The following is a 13,563-nucleotide window of genomic DNA, read 5'->3' as shown; positions in this document are numbered from 1 at the left end:
CCTCGGGGACACCCTCCCCAGCCCCCTGGGGATCCCCCGGGACGCTTGGGGACACATCTCCCAGCCTCTCAGCCCTGGAAACCAAGGGGGGGCCTGTAAAACGTGGGGGATGCACCCTCCCGCTGCTCTGCCCTGGAAACCAAGGGGCGCCTGTAAAACATGACAGGGTTTTGTCTCCCTTCTCCTCCTCCCCGAGGTCCGTGCCTTCCACCACGCCTTCAGCACCAATGACTGCTCACGGAACGTCTACATCAAGAAGAATGGCTTCACGCTGCACCGCAACCCCATCGCCCAGAGCACGGACGGAGCGCGGACCAAGATCGGCTTCAGCGAGGGGCGCCACGCCTGGGAGGTGTGGTGGGAGGGCCCGCTGGGCACCGTGGCTGTCATCGGCATCGCCACGAAGCGGGCGGCCATGCAGTGCCAGGGTTACGTGGCCCTGCTGGGGAGCGACGACCAGAGTTGGGGCTGGAACCTGGTGGACAATAACTTGCTGCATAACGGAGAGGTGAACGGCAGTTTCCCCCAGTGCAATAACGCACCCAAATACCAGGTGAGCGGGGCTTGGTGCGGCCTGGAAGCTCCACCATGTGTGATGGCGGTTGGCCATCGATGACCTCCTCCCTTGCGCGTCCTAGCTGTCTGCTGAATTGGTCCTAAACACCCACCTAAGGGTCTTTTCGCCTTCCCTGCAGAAGGCAAACGACTGTGCCTTGTGAGGCCTTTCCCCCTGCATTTACTGCTTCCTCAGGCTCTGTGTGGTGTTCAGCACACCTGACCCTCAGGTTTCTTTCCCGGTTTTATTTCAAATACTGAGTGTGAAGCGTGTACCATGGGCGTCTGCTTAGACACCATGTTGCTTGCTGAAACAAAAGCTGAAAAGGCTCTTGCAGCCTTCTGAAGTAACGGCGTGCCCCACAGCAAGGTGAACGTCTGTGGTATTTTACCTCTTTGTTGTACAGTGGTGTGAGCTGAGGTTAGCGCTTAGGTAAGAGCCTTCCTGCAAAAACCTGCGGCACTGCTGAGTGCTGCTTGTTGGCTTGCTGGCAGCGTTCCTTTAGGTGACATCCCTTGGCTGGGATGTGATCTTCAAATCCTTTCAGGTTATTGAAGAGCAGGTGCTGTTCCACCTTTTTGTCACTGTAGAAGTGTTTGTTCTTCTGACTGCTCACATTTTGACTGCTGGTTTTCCTCGCGTTACGGTTCAAGCTGTACGTGTTACAATTTCCATCTCGTGATGCTGTGGCTTTGTTATGAGTATTGGTTTATGTTTCAGTTGTGGGTGATGATCTGTGATGTAACTTGTATCCGATACTCCTAAATTTCATGTAAAGGTTCACTGCCAAGCACTTAATTCTTTCTGAAGGTTATACCTGCCATTCTTGCAAATAATACCTAAAATTAGTGTAATTAAAGAATTTTAGATCTCTTTCCATTTGCATGTTCCTTAGCATGCAAATTGGGTCGGCACTTTCCAGGCTTGACCCTTCGTGGTTGCTTTCTGCTGTCCTTGTCTAGGCCTTTCTGCAGCAGCAGGGCGAGGAAAGGTTTTGAAGCCAAGAGTGTGGGGCCTCAGGAATGAGCACAGTTGCTGCTTCCTCTGTAGGAACTGGTCAGAGCTCGAATCGCTGTGCCTTTGGGGGAGTATTTTGTGTTTATTAAGGCACGTACAGCGATCTGCTCACAGAACACACAGAGGAAATACACGTGTGTGTCAGTGTGGGTTAGAAGGAATATGTGTTGGCTGGAAGAAATCCCCGGCATCGGGGCTGGCTGGTGAAGTAGCAGAAGTTCGTGCGGCATCCTGCTGTGGTGTCTGGGACTTCTCTTTACTAGAGAAGTACAGGGAGCACCACACATGCCTAGAGCTGAGTCTCTTGCTGTGCTCAGCGTTGGTTTCACTCGGGGGTGTGTGTGTATATATAGGTATAAGGTTTTGCCTAAGTTTTGACCTGGTATTTCCTTCTGCCTTGGTGAGGGAATACCCCTGTCAGCCACAGCACCTGCACAGTAGTGTATTCTGGTGTGTTTACGTTGCACTTACATTTCTAAAACGAGTTCATTGTCTGTAAACGTGCTCCTCGCGGAGCCATTATCGCTCAGCCACAGCTAAACACACAGCTGGGGTAACTTGGGGGCCATTACAAAGTTTCCAGACCCGCAGTATTCTGAAGCACGTGGCAGGCAGTATGCTTGCTCCTGGTGCTCTTGCAAGGTTCAGATAAGAGGAGTTAGGTTTGTTATCGCCTAAGTGGTTAGATACAGGCTGCCCACTGCAGACGGCAGCAGAGGTACTCGGGATCCTAGCGCATTTGAGCGAAATTGAGAATTTCCCATCACAGAAGTCGTGAGAATCGGGGCAGCCTTGCTGTGCTGTACACGGGCTGAGCTGTATTTTTGTGTCTCCATTTGAATACGCTGACTCTCTGTATTTTTTTTATTCTCCCCTCCTGTTTCTGCTTCCAGATAGGCGAAAGGATTCGAGTTATCCTGGACATGGAAGACAAAACATTAGCGTTTGAGAGGGGCTACGAGTTCTTGGGAGTTGCCTTCAGAGGACTGCCAAAGGTTTGCCTGTATCCAGCAGTGTCTGCTGTCTATGGTAACACAGAAGTGACTTTGGTCTACCTGGGAAAACCTCTGGATGGATGACGTGGATTGTTTTGCTGGGACATCGAGATGTGGATGACTGGGAGGAGAAATCTGCATGTTGGTTAGAGGGAAACGTGTATTAGAGGAAAAACAAAAAAGTGTGGGTGTGTGTCCAAGAACCATCGAGGGAATCGCACGGAGTTCTGAAACGGAGGACCAGCCATACTTCAGGAATTGTTACATTTCCTCTTTCTACCAGGCCAGAAAAATCCTCAGGGTTGCAGTTGGTTGAGTGGGAAGCTGACACATGCATGTTGCAACAGATTTCCTTGCTAAGGTGGCAGTGCGTGACCTCAGATATTTAAGAAAGGATTTGGTACAAAACTGCTTAAGGAAGTTAACCCGAGATTTGTAAGTAGCGTGTTTTGTGAAAGACTCCCATTTTAAAACTGCTTGTTCCTTCCCTTCCCTCCTTTGGGCCAGCGTGGGTGCCGGAGGAGAGCGAGTTTGGTTGGGTTTTATTTACAGTTTTTAACATACTGAGAAGCGCGGTCTGCCTGGACTGCCCTTCTCTGGTATAATGATACAAAATGTGTGCAGCTATTTTTAAGTGTATTTTAAGGGGTGTATATATAGAGCACATTGAAAAGAGCAGTTAAAAGAAAGGGTTTGCTTTATTCTAACTGGGACATAATTTCTTAAAGGGGAAACCCCCTCTCCCACTACGTGACATCAGAAAATATACCTCGGACAGGTATATAACATCATGTCAGTGTACTTCTGCCGTATTGTAAAGCATTTTGGGATGCTCTTGTGGAGTACGGTGCTACGTTGGGTCATTTTCTGTGAGAGTTTCCATAGCTTTAGCAACAGTTTTGTTCTCCGTGGGAAACACAGAACGTTTTCCCCACGAGTTTCCTTTCACCGGAATTTGCAGTCCCCTTTAGGAAAGGAAGCCGCAACACAGCGGAGAGCTCGTCTTCCTTTCGACATCAAATACACTAACGTTCAAAAGCACTCTTAAGCTTTCTAATCACTGCTGCGAAGTGTTTCAGAATATTGAGGAAGGAGCATTCAGTTTCTGCATCCAGACCTTGTTTTCAACTTAAACGGCTCAGTAAGGCTTTAAGACTCAGCTGAACCTTTCTTCAATTCAAATAAAATCCCATGGTACCCAGGTGTTCACCCACCTGTTTTCAGTCAGGATGAGTAGGCCACCAACCCTTTCCTGGGGATTCTGGATCAGGTTCAATGTTTGGGCTTTTCACTTGCACCGTTTTTTCCAAAAGCTGTGTACAACCCCCGCTGGTGCGTGGGTGTGCAGGCATACGCTGGCTAGGGCGGCTGGGGAGCTGAGGGTTGTACTGAGGAGGGACTTCCTGGTGCAGCTGCTTTCCCCTGATGTTGGAAGATCCGCAGGGAGCCCCGGCAGAGCCGTTTTTTAATAGGGCATCGAAACCTTCAAGCCCTGCGGCTAGCCTGTCACTCGTTGCGTGTTGGTTGGGGTTTCTCAGGGCTGGCTGAACCATTTCAGAGTTGGGCATGCTTTCCAGAGAGGGAGAAGGAGATGTTTCTACAACCTCTTTTTGCTTTATTTGCGCTAGAGGATGTGAATTGCTTAGTACTGGACGCTGGCAATTCTCTGAGGATGGGAGAGAGAGGAATTCCTCAGACTGTTGCTCATCTCCCCCCTCATTACTCGAGTGACGTGAGGAGCGTGGTGCCAGCGAGCGAGGCTTCTGGTCTGCTGCTGCCAAGCTGTCCTTGGGGATGCTTTTTACCTGGTAGATAACCAAGTTCTGCACTGGAACAGAGTATGTATGTCATTACCCTTTAAAAGTATTTATTTGTTTTGTGTGTTGTTTATTGCTTTAAGGCAATATGGAGGTCCATTCCTCTTGGCTGTATTAAGCAAAATACGCAGTGAGAAATGATGTAAGTGGTGCTGGGGCGTGCGAGTACCTTTTGGAAGAATCTGTTACAAGCATTGATTGTACGAGACTGTAAAGGATGTATCTGCATAGCAGGACCCCGGGGTGAGAAGTAGGGAAAAAAGGAAACAAAACCCTGTCCAATTTCACAAAATAAAGTTGTCCCCTAGATGAATGTATTCTCAGTGCAGTCCTGAAAGGTGTGACCTCTGCGCTTGTTCGTGAATCCAATTAGATGCAAGTAAACCCTGAGAACTCCCGAGGAACTTTATCCACAAATTAAGATTGATTTCCATTCTCCAGACTGCGTCTTACCCCATCAGTAATCTCCCTCTAAATTAAAAGTGCTGAAAGTTGAACATTCCTTAAGGGTGGGTTGGGGGGGGGGCTCACTTATGTAAGATGATAACTTATTCCTGGAGACCAGAGCTGGCTGTACAAAATATTAAATAAACTCTGCCGTAATTCAGAAGGACGTACCGGTGTGTGGTGTGATGGCATCCGCGGTGTGGTGACGGCAGGAACGGAGCGGCGGTTTGGTGCATCGAGGAGGTGGAGGTGTTGGGACTGTGGGATTCGCCGCGCGACTCTGGGAAAGAGAGAATGTGATGAGTGCTTAACGAGGACTTGAAAACTCAGCGGTCTAATTAGCAGCGCTTGGGGAATTGCATCCTCTGAAACAAGGATACTCGTGCCTGACGGTGTGGGGAAAGGCTTTCCTGGCTGCTGGAGGTCTCCTGATTGGAACTGAGGTGTTGTGCTCACTGCTGTGGCTTCCCAGCTCTGCTGCTCTCGGGTCCTTCAGCCTTCCGTACGGAAGTTCGGTATGTCGCGGTGCTTTGAGGAAGAAGTAGGTGATTTTAAAGAAGTAGGAGATGGTGGTGTGGTTGTGAGCTCCGAGGCACTTTCCAAACTCTCTGCATCGAGAAGTTGCATTTAAGCAGTGAGTTTTTGGCTAACACCTCTGTGAGCCGCTTCAGGAGCGAAGCGGTTGGATGCTGGCTCGCCAAAAACGTGGGATCCCGCTTTCTGGCCTGCGGTACTTCAGTTGGCTGAGCAGCTGTTTGAAGTATTTCCCTACCCTGGCTGGTATTAATGGCTTTGGTCAGGAGGAACATCGACTGTTGTAGTTCCCCTAACAAAAATGGGTCAGATTCGCAGGATTCGGAATCCTGCAGGACATCCAGACTTTTCTGATAAGTATGTTGTCTGTCATTGGAACAAAGCTCCAGAGTTCCTTGTGGCTGTGGTTTAAGTGTGCTGTGAAATCTGCAGGGAGCTTAACGGCTGGTCGTCTGATCTGCTCCCGTTTCTGTACCCGAGGAAGCGAAGAGCTCGATATGGCCATTGATCGCGGGCTCGTGGCTTTGGTGGTGGCTTGTGTTGGCCTGCAGCCAGCTGCTTTGCCCCTAAGAGGACGGAGGTGCAGCGGGAACGAAGCGGTCAATCGTGATGGCGTGGGAAACTCACCCTGGGAAGGATGTTTGCTTGAAAATGTGTTTTCCCCCCTTAAAGTGCAGTGATGAGAGTGCCTTTTTGGGAGTCCTGTGTGTGCTTTCTGCTAGCAAAGGGCAGTTGGTTTTGTTGCTTCTGGCCAGGTTTCAGGTGACGGAAGGAGCCAGGAGCAGATGGCCTTGATCTGTGGGCTGAACTTCTGCCACCTCGGATGCGCCGCCGTTCTCTGCCTGCCTCGGAATCCCATAGCAAGCTGGAACATACCAGCTTTTCTCTCCGCTTACCCATGATCCACACTGTTAAATTTCCTTAATGTGCCCATTTCTTTTCCAGATGGCTGCCTCTGGTGGTTTTTTTTCCACCCCTCTTCTGCTTTGGCTGGGATGACGACAGCAGAGCTAAATTAAAATAACGCTCGGCCTGATGGTAATTTGATGGTGCAAACCGTGTTTTCTCTCGGTGTTTGAGAGGTAACAAGCCCTCTGATTCCTGAGCCGCTGTGTTTCACTGCGGATATTTCGGTTCTGGCGAAACATTTACGCGTTATAGATAGCTCTGGGCGCCGTCAGGAGTGTGGCTCAGTGCGGTGCATGCTGCCGTTCTCCGCAACTGTGCTGGTTCTTGCATAATACACATCATTTGGGGAAATTTCTGGCCAGAAAACTGTGTTCTGCTCTCGGATCCTTCCTGCGTTCGCAAAACACATTTTTAAATGGTTAGGAGTGTGGCATGTCTGATTCCTGCATGTGATAGGAGTCCGCCTCCCGCTAGGGCATAATTTGGCTAAGAGGTAAATTAATTAAGTGGTCAGTGAACACAGGGAACAGTTCCCTGCAGTGTTGCTGAACCTGCTCATTTATACTTTAAGCAGCATTTTTCCTACTGCTGTTTGGTGCTGTACATGTCGTGTGGCCGCCGAATGAATTCTCACACCTCCCCACAAGAGGGCAAAGTTAAACAGCACCGTGGGAGCCTGGACTTCGCATTTCCTAAGTGTTGTGTGAAATGAATGTTTAATGGAATCATAGAATCACAGAATGGTTTGGGTTGGAAGGGACCTTAAAGACCATCTAGTTCCAACCCCCCTGCCATGGGCAGGGACACCTTCCACTAGACCAGGTTGCTCCAAGCCTCATCCATCCTGGCCTTGGACACTTCCAGGGATGGGGCATCCACAGCTTCTCTGGGCAACCTGTTCCAGTGCTTCACCACCCTCTCCGGGAAGAACTTCCTCCTGATATCCAATCTAAATCTCCCCACTTTGAATTTAAACCCATTACCCCTTGTCCTGTCACTACAGGCCCTTGTAAAAAGTCCTCCCCAGCTTCCTTGTAGCCCCTTCAGGTACTGGAAGGCTGCAATAAGGTCTCCCCGGAGCGTTCTCTTCTCCAGGCTGAACAAGCCCAACTTTCTCAGCCTTTCATCATAGCAGAGGGGCTCCAGCCCTCTGAGCATCTTCGTGGCCTCCTCTGGACTCGCTCCAACTGGTCTATATCCTGCTGATGTTGTGGGTTCCACGGTTGGACGCAGCACTCCAGCTGGGGTCTCACAAGAGAGACTTGTCCCAAAAGTGTCATGCCAGAAAGGAGGGATGCTGAGCCCTGAGGCTGAAGACCAGGGAGAGGAAGACTTTGGAGTGTGCACACTCCGGCTTGCTCCCAGCCCTGAGTGAAATCCACCTTAGGTTGCTTGCGAGATAATGCCACGCAGCCGGGAAGTTGGTTCTCCCAGCCAGAGGGGAAAGCTGGGTGGGATGCGTTTAGCTCTGTAAGGAGCTGAGATAGTTTCAGTTCCCTTCACATTAATGACACAATTAGTCACTTCTCTTTAGTGGAACGGCAGCAGGAAGGGAGTACGTGTGCCTACCGATGGGAGTCGTTTTTCTTGCCACCGTTTGCATCGCTGAATGACGTCATGGCAGTAACTTGTCCGTATCTTCTTCTGGTGCTTTAGAGCCTCCAGTCCTGATGGTTTTACACCAAAAACTTTGGTAAATGTGCTGGAGTAGATGGGTTGGGTGTTTTGGTTGCTTTTATTGGTTTATTTGATTGTACAGTACAAACCTGAGGTCAGTTTATCCACATCTGGTGACCCTGTGGGAAAACCTTGGGCAACGCTTTCAGGTCTAGGTGCAAGCAAAGTCCAAACCGCAGGTGTAAGCAGCCCGGTCGTGGAGCTTTCCAGCTCTTGAGGAGATCTGGGAGAAGTCAGTTGTCTCTGCCTCCGGGCACTTGGTTCTCGTGCAGATGCATTGAAAGCAGTTCTCTAGAGCATCCGAACTTCCCGTAGTGTCTGTCTTGGATCTGGAATCATAAGGGAGTGGATTCACTTGGCTTCCAGTTGCTATAGCAATACAAGGCTCTGCTGCTGCAACATCCGATGAGTCCTGCTGCATGCTCTCCGCCGAGGACCTGGTCCTCTGGATGCCCTGCCGCTCTCCGAGGAGGAGGTTCACTTCGTTGTGGTGGTGGATCCTGTGTGCAGACCTCAAACCCCCGGCCTGGGGGTGAAGGCTACGAGAGGCGGCGGGAACCTGGCCGCAGGGTGAGCTCGGCCGCGTGTGTGGGCGAGCAGAGGGGGAAATGAGATCACTTCTGCGGCTCGCCCTTCTGCGGCCCGCTTCCTCCTCATTTACATCTCGCGCGCTGTCAGATGTGGGAGAAGGAAGAGCCGTGACCGCAGGGATAGAGAGGCTGGACCTACCTGCGGGAGGGGGACTGGTATGCAGCCTCCGTCCCTGGCACGCGGGTCCAGGCATCGACTCTGCTGAGCTGCTGACCCGCTCCCCTCTTCCCTTCCTGCACGGCGCTGCGCTCAGAAACGTGGTTTTGCTTTCTACTAAGACCGATTTCTGCCTTTCTTCTGAGCCCTGTAGAGGATGCTTGCACCTTTTTGAGAATAAAAGGTCAAAGTGGGGATCCTCTAAGAAAATTGCTGCTGTGGGGCTCCTGGTTGGTGTCTAGGTCCTTGGTCAAATGTCCTCCAAGGCCAAAGGCGTCATTTTCCCAACTGTTCTTGCTGGAAGCTCACCTGGGGGCTTGTTGCACGTTGCCAGTCTAGTGGGGCTATTTCCTTCCCCCTCCTGCCTGAGCTCGCACGGCCCTGGTGTTTGCAGGTGTCAGCCAGCGGCACGGCACGTCGCCGTGAAGGCAGTGAGTGAGTCCTGTGCTCTGCTCTGACAAACCCAGAATTTGTTCTGGGTTCAAAGAAGACAGCAGACATCCCAGAAATCAAAGACTACTACTTCTCTGAACCCCCTCTTTCCATCAGAAAACCTGGCAAAGAGCTAGGAGATTCCTGACTGCTGAAAACTGGGGAGCAGAGGTGAGCTTGGCTGTGGATAAATGGGTGAGAGCCATCCAGGAACGTGGGCTGCTGCTGAAAAGGGAGCTGGAGCGGGGTGGTGGAGTGGGCCCGGAGGAGGATGTTCTGGCCACAGGGCTTCGCAAGCCACTGCAAAACCAGAGCCTGAAGCGTAGTGACCAGTGTCAGTGCTGGCACCTGTTTCCTTGGAAGAAGAGCGAGCGTGGCTCAGTAAACAAGCAAGCAGGCTGTTGGGCTACGGCTGGGGCGGGGTGGGGGGGGGGCGGTGAAGATTTTGAAGCTGATTATAAATTGCTGATTTTTGTCTCTTTGTTTACCCAGCAAGAAAATACGCCGGAGGGAAGCTGTGCTTCTTGCAGAGCTCCAGTTCAGCTGCAGCACTGGGGCTGTAGAGATGCCCTCATTTGTGCTCCATGACATCCTGAGACGGGGTGCACCCGCGCCATCCTGGGATGGGACACATGCTTCGCTGGTCCTTGGGGATAAACTGGGTGGACTCCCGTCGAGAAACTCAGGCTGGTGAACTTCCAGAGCTGTAGCTTAAGGATAAGCCATCCAGCTGGCCATTTTAGCTGTTCCCTTTTGGCTGTGTAACGAATAATCTGTTTTCTTTTTTATGTTCATAGCTCATCTTAAATTAGAGATGACGACCGCTACTGTCGGCTTCTGAGGTACAGTAGACCTTCAGCTTCCCTTGTTTTATCCACAGCAGGTCGTTGCATCAAATAACTTCTTCACCTGCATCATCTTGATGCATTTGTGCTGCCTCTGCACACTCCAGACAAGAAAAATATGAAATGTTCATGTAGGTTTTAAAGATAAAATTCGGATTTTCTTTCATTTTCTGAGTGGTGGCTGACCACACTGCCTGGGAGAGAGCGGCTGGAGGGAGACGCTGGTCTTCAGCCTGCGGCCGCTCCCCCCTTTCTGGTGAGGTCCGACAGGCGAGATGCTGCTGCGGCACTTGGTCGCTTGAGCCTACCTAATATTTTCTGTAATGCTGTTTGGCATTTCTGTGATCATGGAGATGTGTCTGTAGGTATTTATCTAAGCCTTCCCAGGCTCCTTTCCCAGAGCAGCTGATTCTTCTCCCCATCTCTTTTTTTCCCTTTGCAGGGGTGCTCTGTGCATCCTCTCCTTGTTGGGCCAAATGCTGGAGAGTGAGCAGAGCCGGAGGCTTTCTGGGGATGCGTTGTGCTGTCATCCCTTGCAGAACAACTTGTTTAATTCTCTCCACTTCTCCGTTGCAGGGGGAGCAGAGGAAGCCCCTGGAGAAACATTTCTCTTTTGCTCTGCCCCGACTTGGCCGAGGCTGTAGTCTTGTGAACCGTGAGTGACCTTTCTTTTGGTGCTTCCACTCGGGAAGAAATCACATTTCTTGCAGAAAAAGAAGGGACGCGCCGTGGTGCAGCCATGGGGTTGCTGTTTTCTGTTGCAGTTTCCCCTTTCCCATGGGCTCTTGTGCTGGGTGCAGCAGTCCAGGAGCGACCGGGAGGCTGCCCTCTCCTCACAGCTTTTCTCTTGGTTGGTGCTTGACAGTTTGAGGGTTGTTAAGGGAAAAAGATGGTTTGGAGGGAAGAGGCGGTGGGAGGAATGGAGGAATCTCACTGGGCGTAAAACCGTATGAGGATTCCCAGTCCTCTCATACAGCTGCAGGAATTGCAGCTGCGTGCATGGACACAGCTCCAAGCGGCCGAGTCTCTTCTGGTTTAATCCACCTGTGCCGTTGAGCTGTACTGGAGCTTCATTTCTTGAAGGAGCTGATCAGCAGCTCCTGGCTGCTCAATCCCTAGGCCTTTGCTGTGCCGATACCAAAATCCAAACAAATCTCAAAGACACGTCCAGTCCTCACTGGGAGGGCTGGGTGGGGACATGATGCTGCTTGAGAGGAAGAGGAGGGGAGCAAGCAGCGGCTTCGGGATGTTTTCAAAGCCGTCTGGCTGCAGGATGTGGGGGAAAGTGTGAATGCAACACTGCTGCCAGCTGCCCCAGCGCAGAGCCAGCGGCTGCTTTCCGGGGAGCACAGGGTGGGTGAAATGCGGCGGGGTGCTGCGGGGGCTCTCCCGTCCCACGGTGCCCCAGCAGCCAGCACCCTCGCTGCTGGGGGGAGGGCGTTACGCCAGCCTGGTGTTGGTCAGCCAACGCAACGGGCTGGGACTGCGATTAAAGCACGTTGTTTTCTCTCCCAGCTCCTCCTGGGCTGCGTTGAGGAAGCTGGTTTGACCCTTGGGGTGGCAGGAATCTCCTCAGAAGGTCTTCCAGGAGCCGCCAGATCGCCCGGGAGCGGAGCACTGCTGCGGGTGAGAATGCTCGAGTTTTACAGCTTCAGGGCTTCCCAGCCTTGGTGCAAATCTCTGCCAGCTCCTGCGTTGCCAAGCATCAGATGAGTGGTTTCGGTGCGGGCTGGGCTCGCGGCAGGGTTTTGGGGGATGAGGGGTGGGTTCGTAATTGTTGGCTGGTCCCAGCCCTTCACATGACCTCGAACAGTGCCATGGGAATTTTGCCCTGCTGCGGAGCTTCTGCCATCTGCTCCGCTTCACTGGGATGAGGAGTGCTTCTCTCTTTTCCTTCTTGATTTTTATACTTCAAACTTCCTTGAAAATGGAGGAAATGAAACCACAGGGCTTTTTCGAGAGTGACATGGGGAAAGCTCGGTCTCCTTCCAGAGAAGAAATGAAATTTAGGGTGCAGGCAGAAAAACTGTTTCCCCAGTCATTTGTGCTGGCTGCAGGAGTTTGGGGGCCACTTGGTCTGGTGGGTGGGGGTGTGACCCAGGCTGCAGTGTCCTTTGGTGGGCTGCTTGGTGCGCCACAGTAACACGGGTCATCTCCCAGCTGCTGCAGAAAGTCCTGTTGGTGCCGGTGCCTGGGACGTGGACGTTGCAGGACGGTACCTGCTGATCCTACCGGACAGGGTCCTGTGCAGGGCTGAATCCTTTCTCCATAGTTTTCAACCCTTTCCCAGGTAGGTAAATCCAGGCAGACTGTGTTTCCTGCTCAACAGCTGGATTTCCTAGGGATTTGGGGGTGCATGATGACCCTGGGAGAGGGGAGATGTGGGGGTGGGAAGGGACGTGGAGTGCAGGAGTAGATGTGGGTGAGGAGGAAGGGGGCTTCCCTGTTCATATTGCCTTGGAAATGCGGATTTCTGTCTCTCTCTGCCTTGGCAGTTGTGGGAAAAGCCATTTATGCTGACCTTCATGCAGGGATTGGTACTTGGGAGATCCCTGTATCCAGATGGGTCTGACTTGCACCCTGGGTGCTGCATTTGCCAAAATCCCGAGCAGCCCCAGGAGACACAAAGGTGTGTGGGCGGTGGGATCTGAGCATCCCATCTCACCTAGACAACGCGAGGGGCTGGGCGCTGGTGTCCCAAAGCGGGGACTCAGCACCTGGGGATACGGTCAACCTTGACTTGCGATGCAGTGGGCAATAACAGCACCTTCTTCCCCCGTGGGAAGCACATCCCTTGGCCCCTGTGCAGGGAGCTGGAGGCAAGTGGGGGGCCAGAGGGACACAGTGGGAATAAGGGCCATGCAGGGGAGTGCTGCCCAGCCCGTGGCTTCTCTCCAGCCCCAGCAGGGTTGGTGGCATGGCTCCGCAGGCAAGAACCCCCCTTGGTCACCAGCTCTGCTGCCTGAAACCCTTGTAGGGTTTTTGCTGCTGGAGCTGTGCAGGGGAGTCACGGTGTAAGGGTTGTTCCCAGTGCTGGCTTGTCCCCCCGAGCAGCAGGAGAGCCGGGAGCCATGTGACCCTTGGCAGGGGCTGGTTCCCCTGGCATCTCCCTCCCTGCCTGCCTGGCCCCTGTGGTTCCTCCTTGCTGGGGAGCTGTTTGCGAGTGCATGACCCGAGTTGTAAGTGCTGAGATCAGTAAGCGAAGTGCCTGGCCGCGCTCTCTGCCTCCATGTGACTGCAGTTTCCGTTAGCTCCTTCCGCAAAGTCTATATTAGTGCTAAGTGAGAAAGCGGGTGGGAGAGAAACCCAGCGGGTCGCACCTACCCTTGGCCCCGAGAACCCCCCAGGCACAGCCGGAGGGGCCGCCGGCTGCAGGATGAGTTGCACCACCCCACGCGGTGAGTAACTGCCCCCCGATAACTTTGCTGGGGGGACCCTTGCCAGCTTGAAGGTCCGCGGTGGCCGTGTGTTGCTAGTGCCCATGCTCGCAAGAGCTGTGGCTGCGGGGGCTGGTGCTGGGGCTGGCGTGCACCGTGTGTGGCGAGCGTGCCGGGCACTCCCAGACCCTCCTGCCTGTGGGCTCTGCT

General features: G+C 52.6%; 2 protein-coding genes across 2 annotated transcripts in view; both read left to right on the top strand.

Annotated features, from left to right (window-relative positions):
* The window catches only part of FBXO45 (F-box protein 45), a gene marked incomplete at its 5' end in the record, with an annotated part of 3,344 nt that extends 245 nt beyond the window's left edge, over positions 1-3,099 (top strand). Inside the window, 2 exons of the mRNA XM_010148974.1 lie at positions 197-553; positions 2,467-3,099. Of these exons, the coding sequence (XP_010147276.1) occupies positions 197-553; positions 2,467-2,652 (543 nt within the window). The remainder of the gene's footprint in view (positions 1-196; positions 554-2,466) is intronic.
* Positions 3,100-11,548: 8,449 nt separating this feature from the next.
* The window catches only part of NRROS (negative regulator of reactive oxygen species), a gene marked incomplete at its 3' end in the record, with an annotated part of 5,567 nt that continues 3,552 nt past the window's right edge, over positions 11,549-13,563 (top strand). Inside the window, 1 exon segment of the mRNA XM_010148973.1 lies at positions 11,549-11,670.

The sequence above is a fragment of the Eurypyga helias genome, unplaced genomic scaffold (assembly GCF_000690775.1).
Source record: "Eurypyga helias isolate BGI_N326 unplaced genomic scaffold, ASM69077v1 scaffold19633, whole genome shotgun sequence".
NCBI lineage: Eukaryota > Metazoa > Chordata > Aves > Eurypygiformes > Eurypygidae > Eurypyga > Eurypyga helias.
This window is presented reverse-complemented; position numbering and strand designations above follow the sequence as displayed.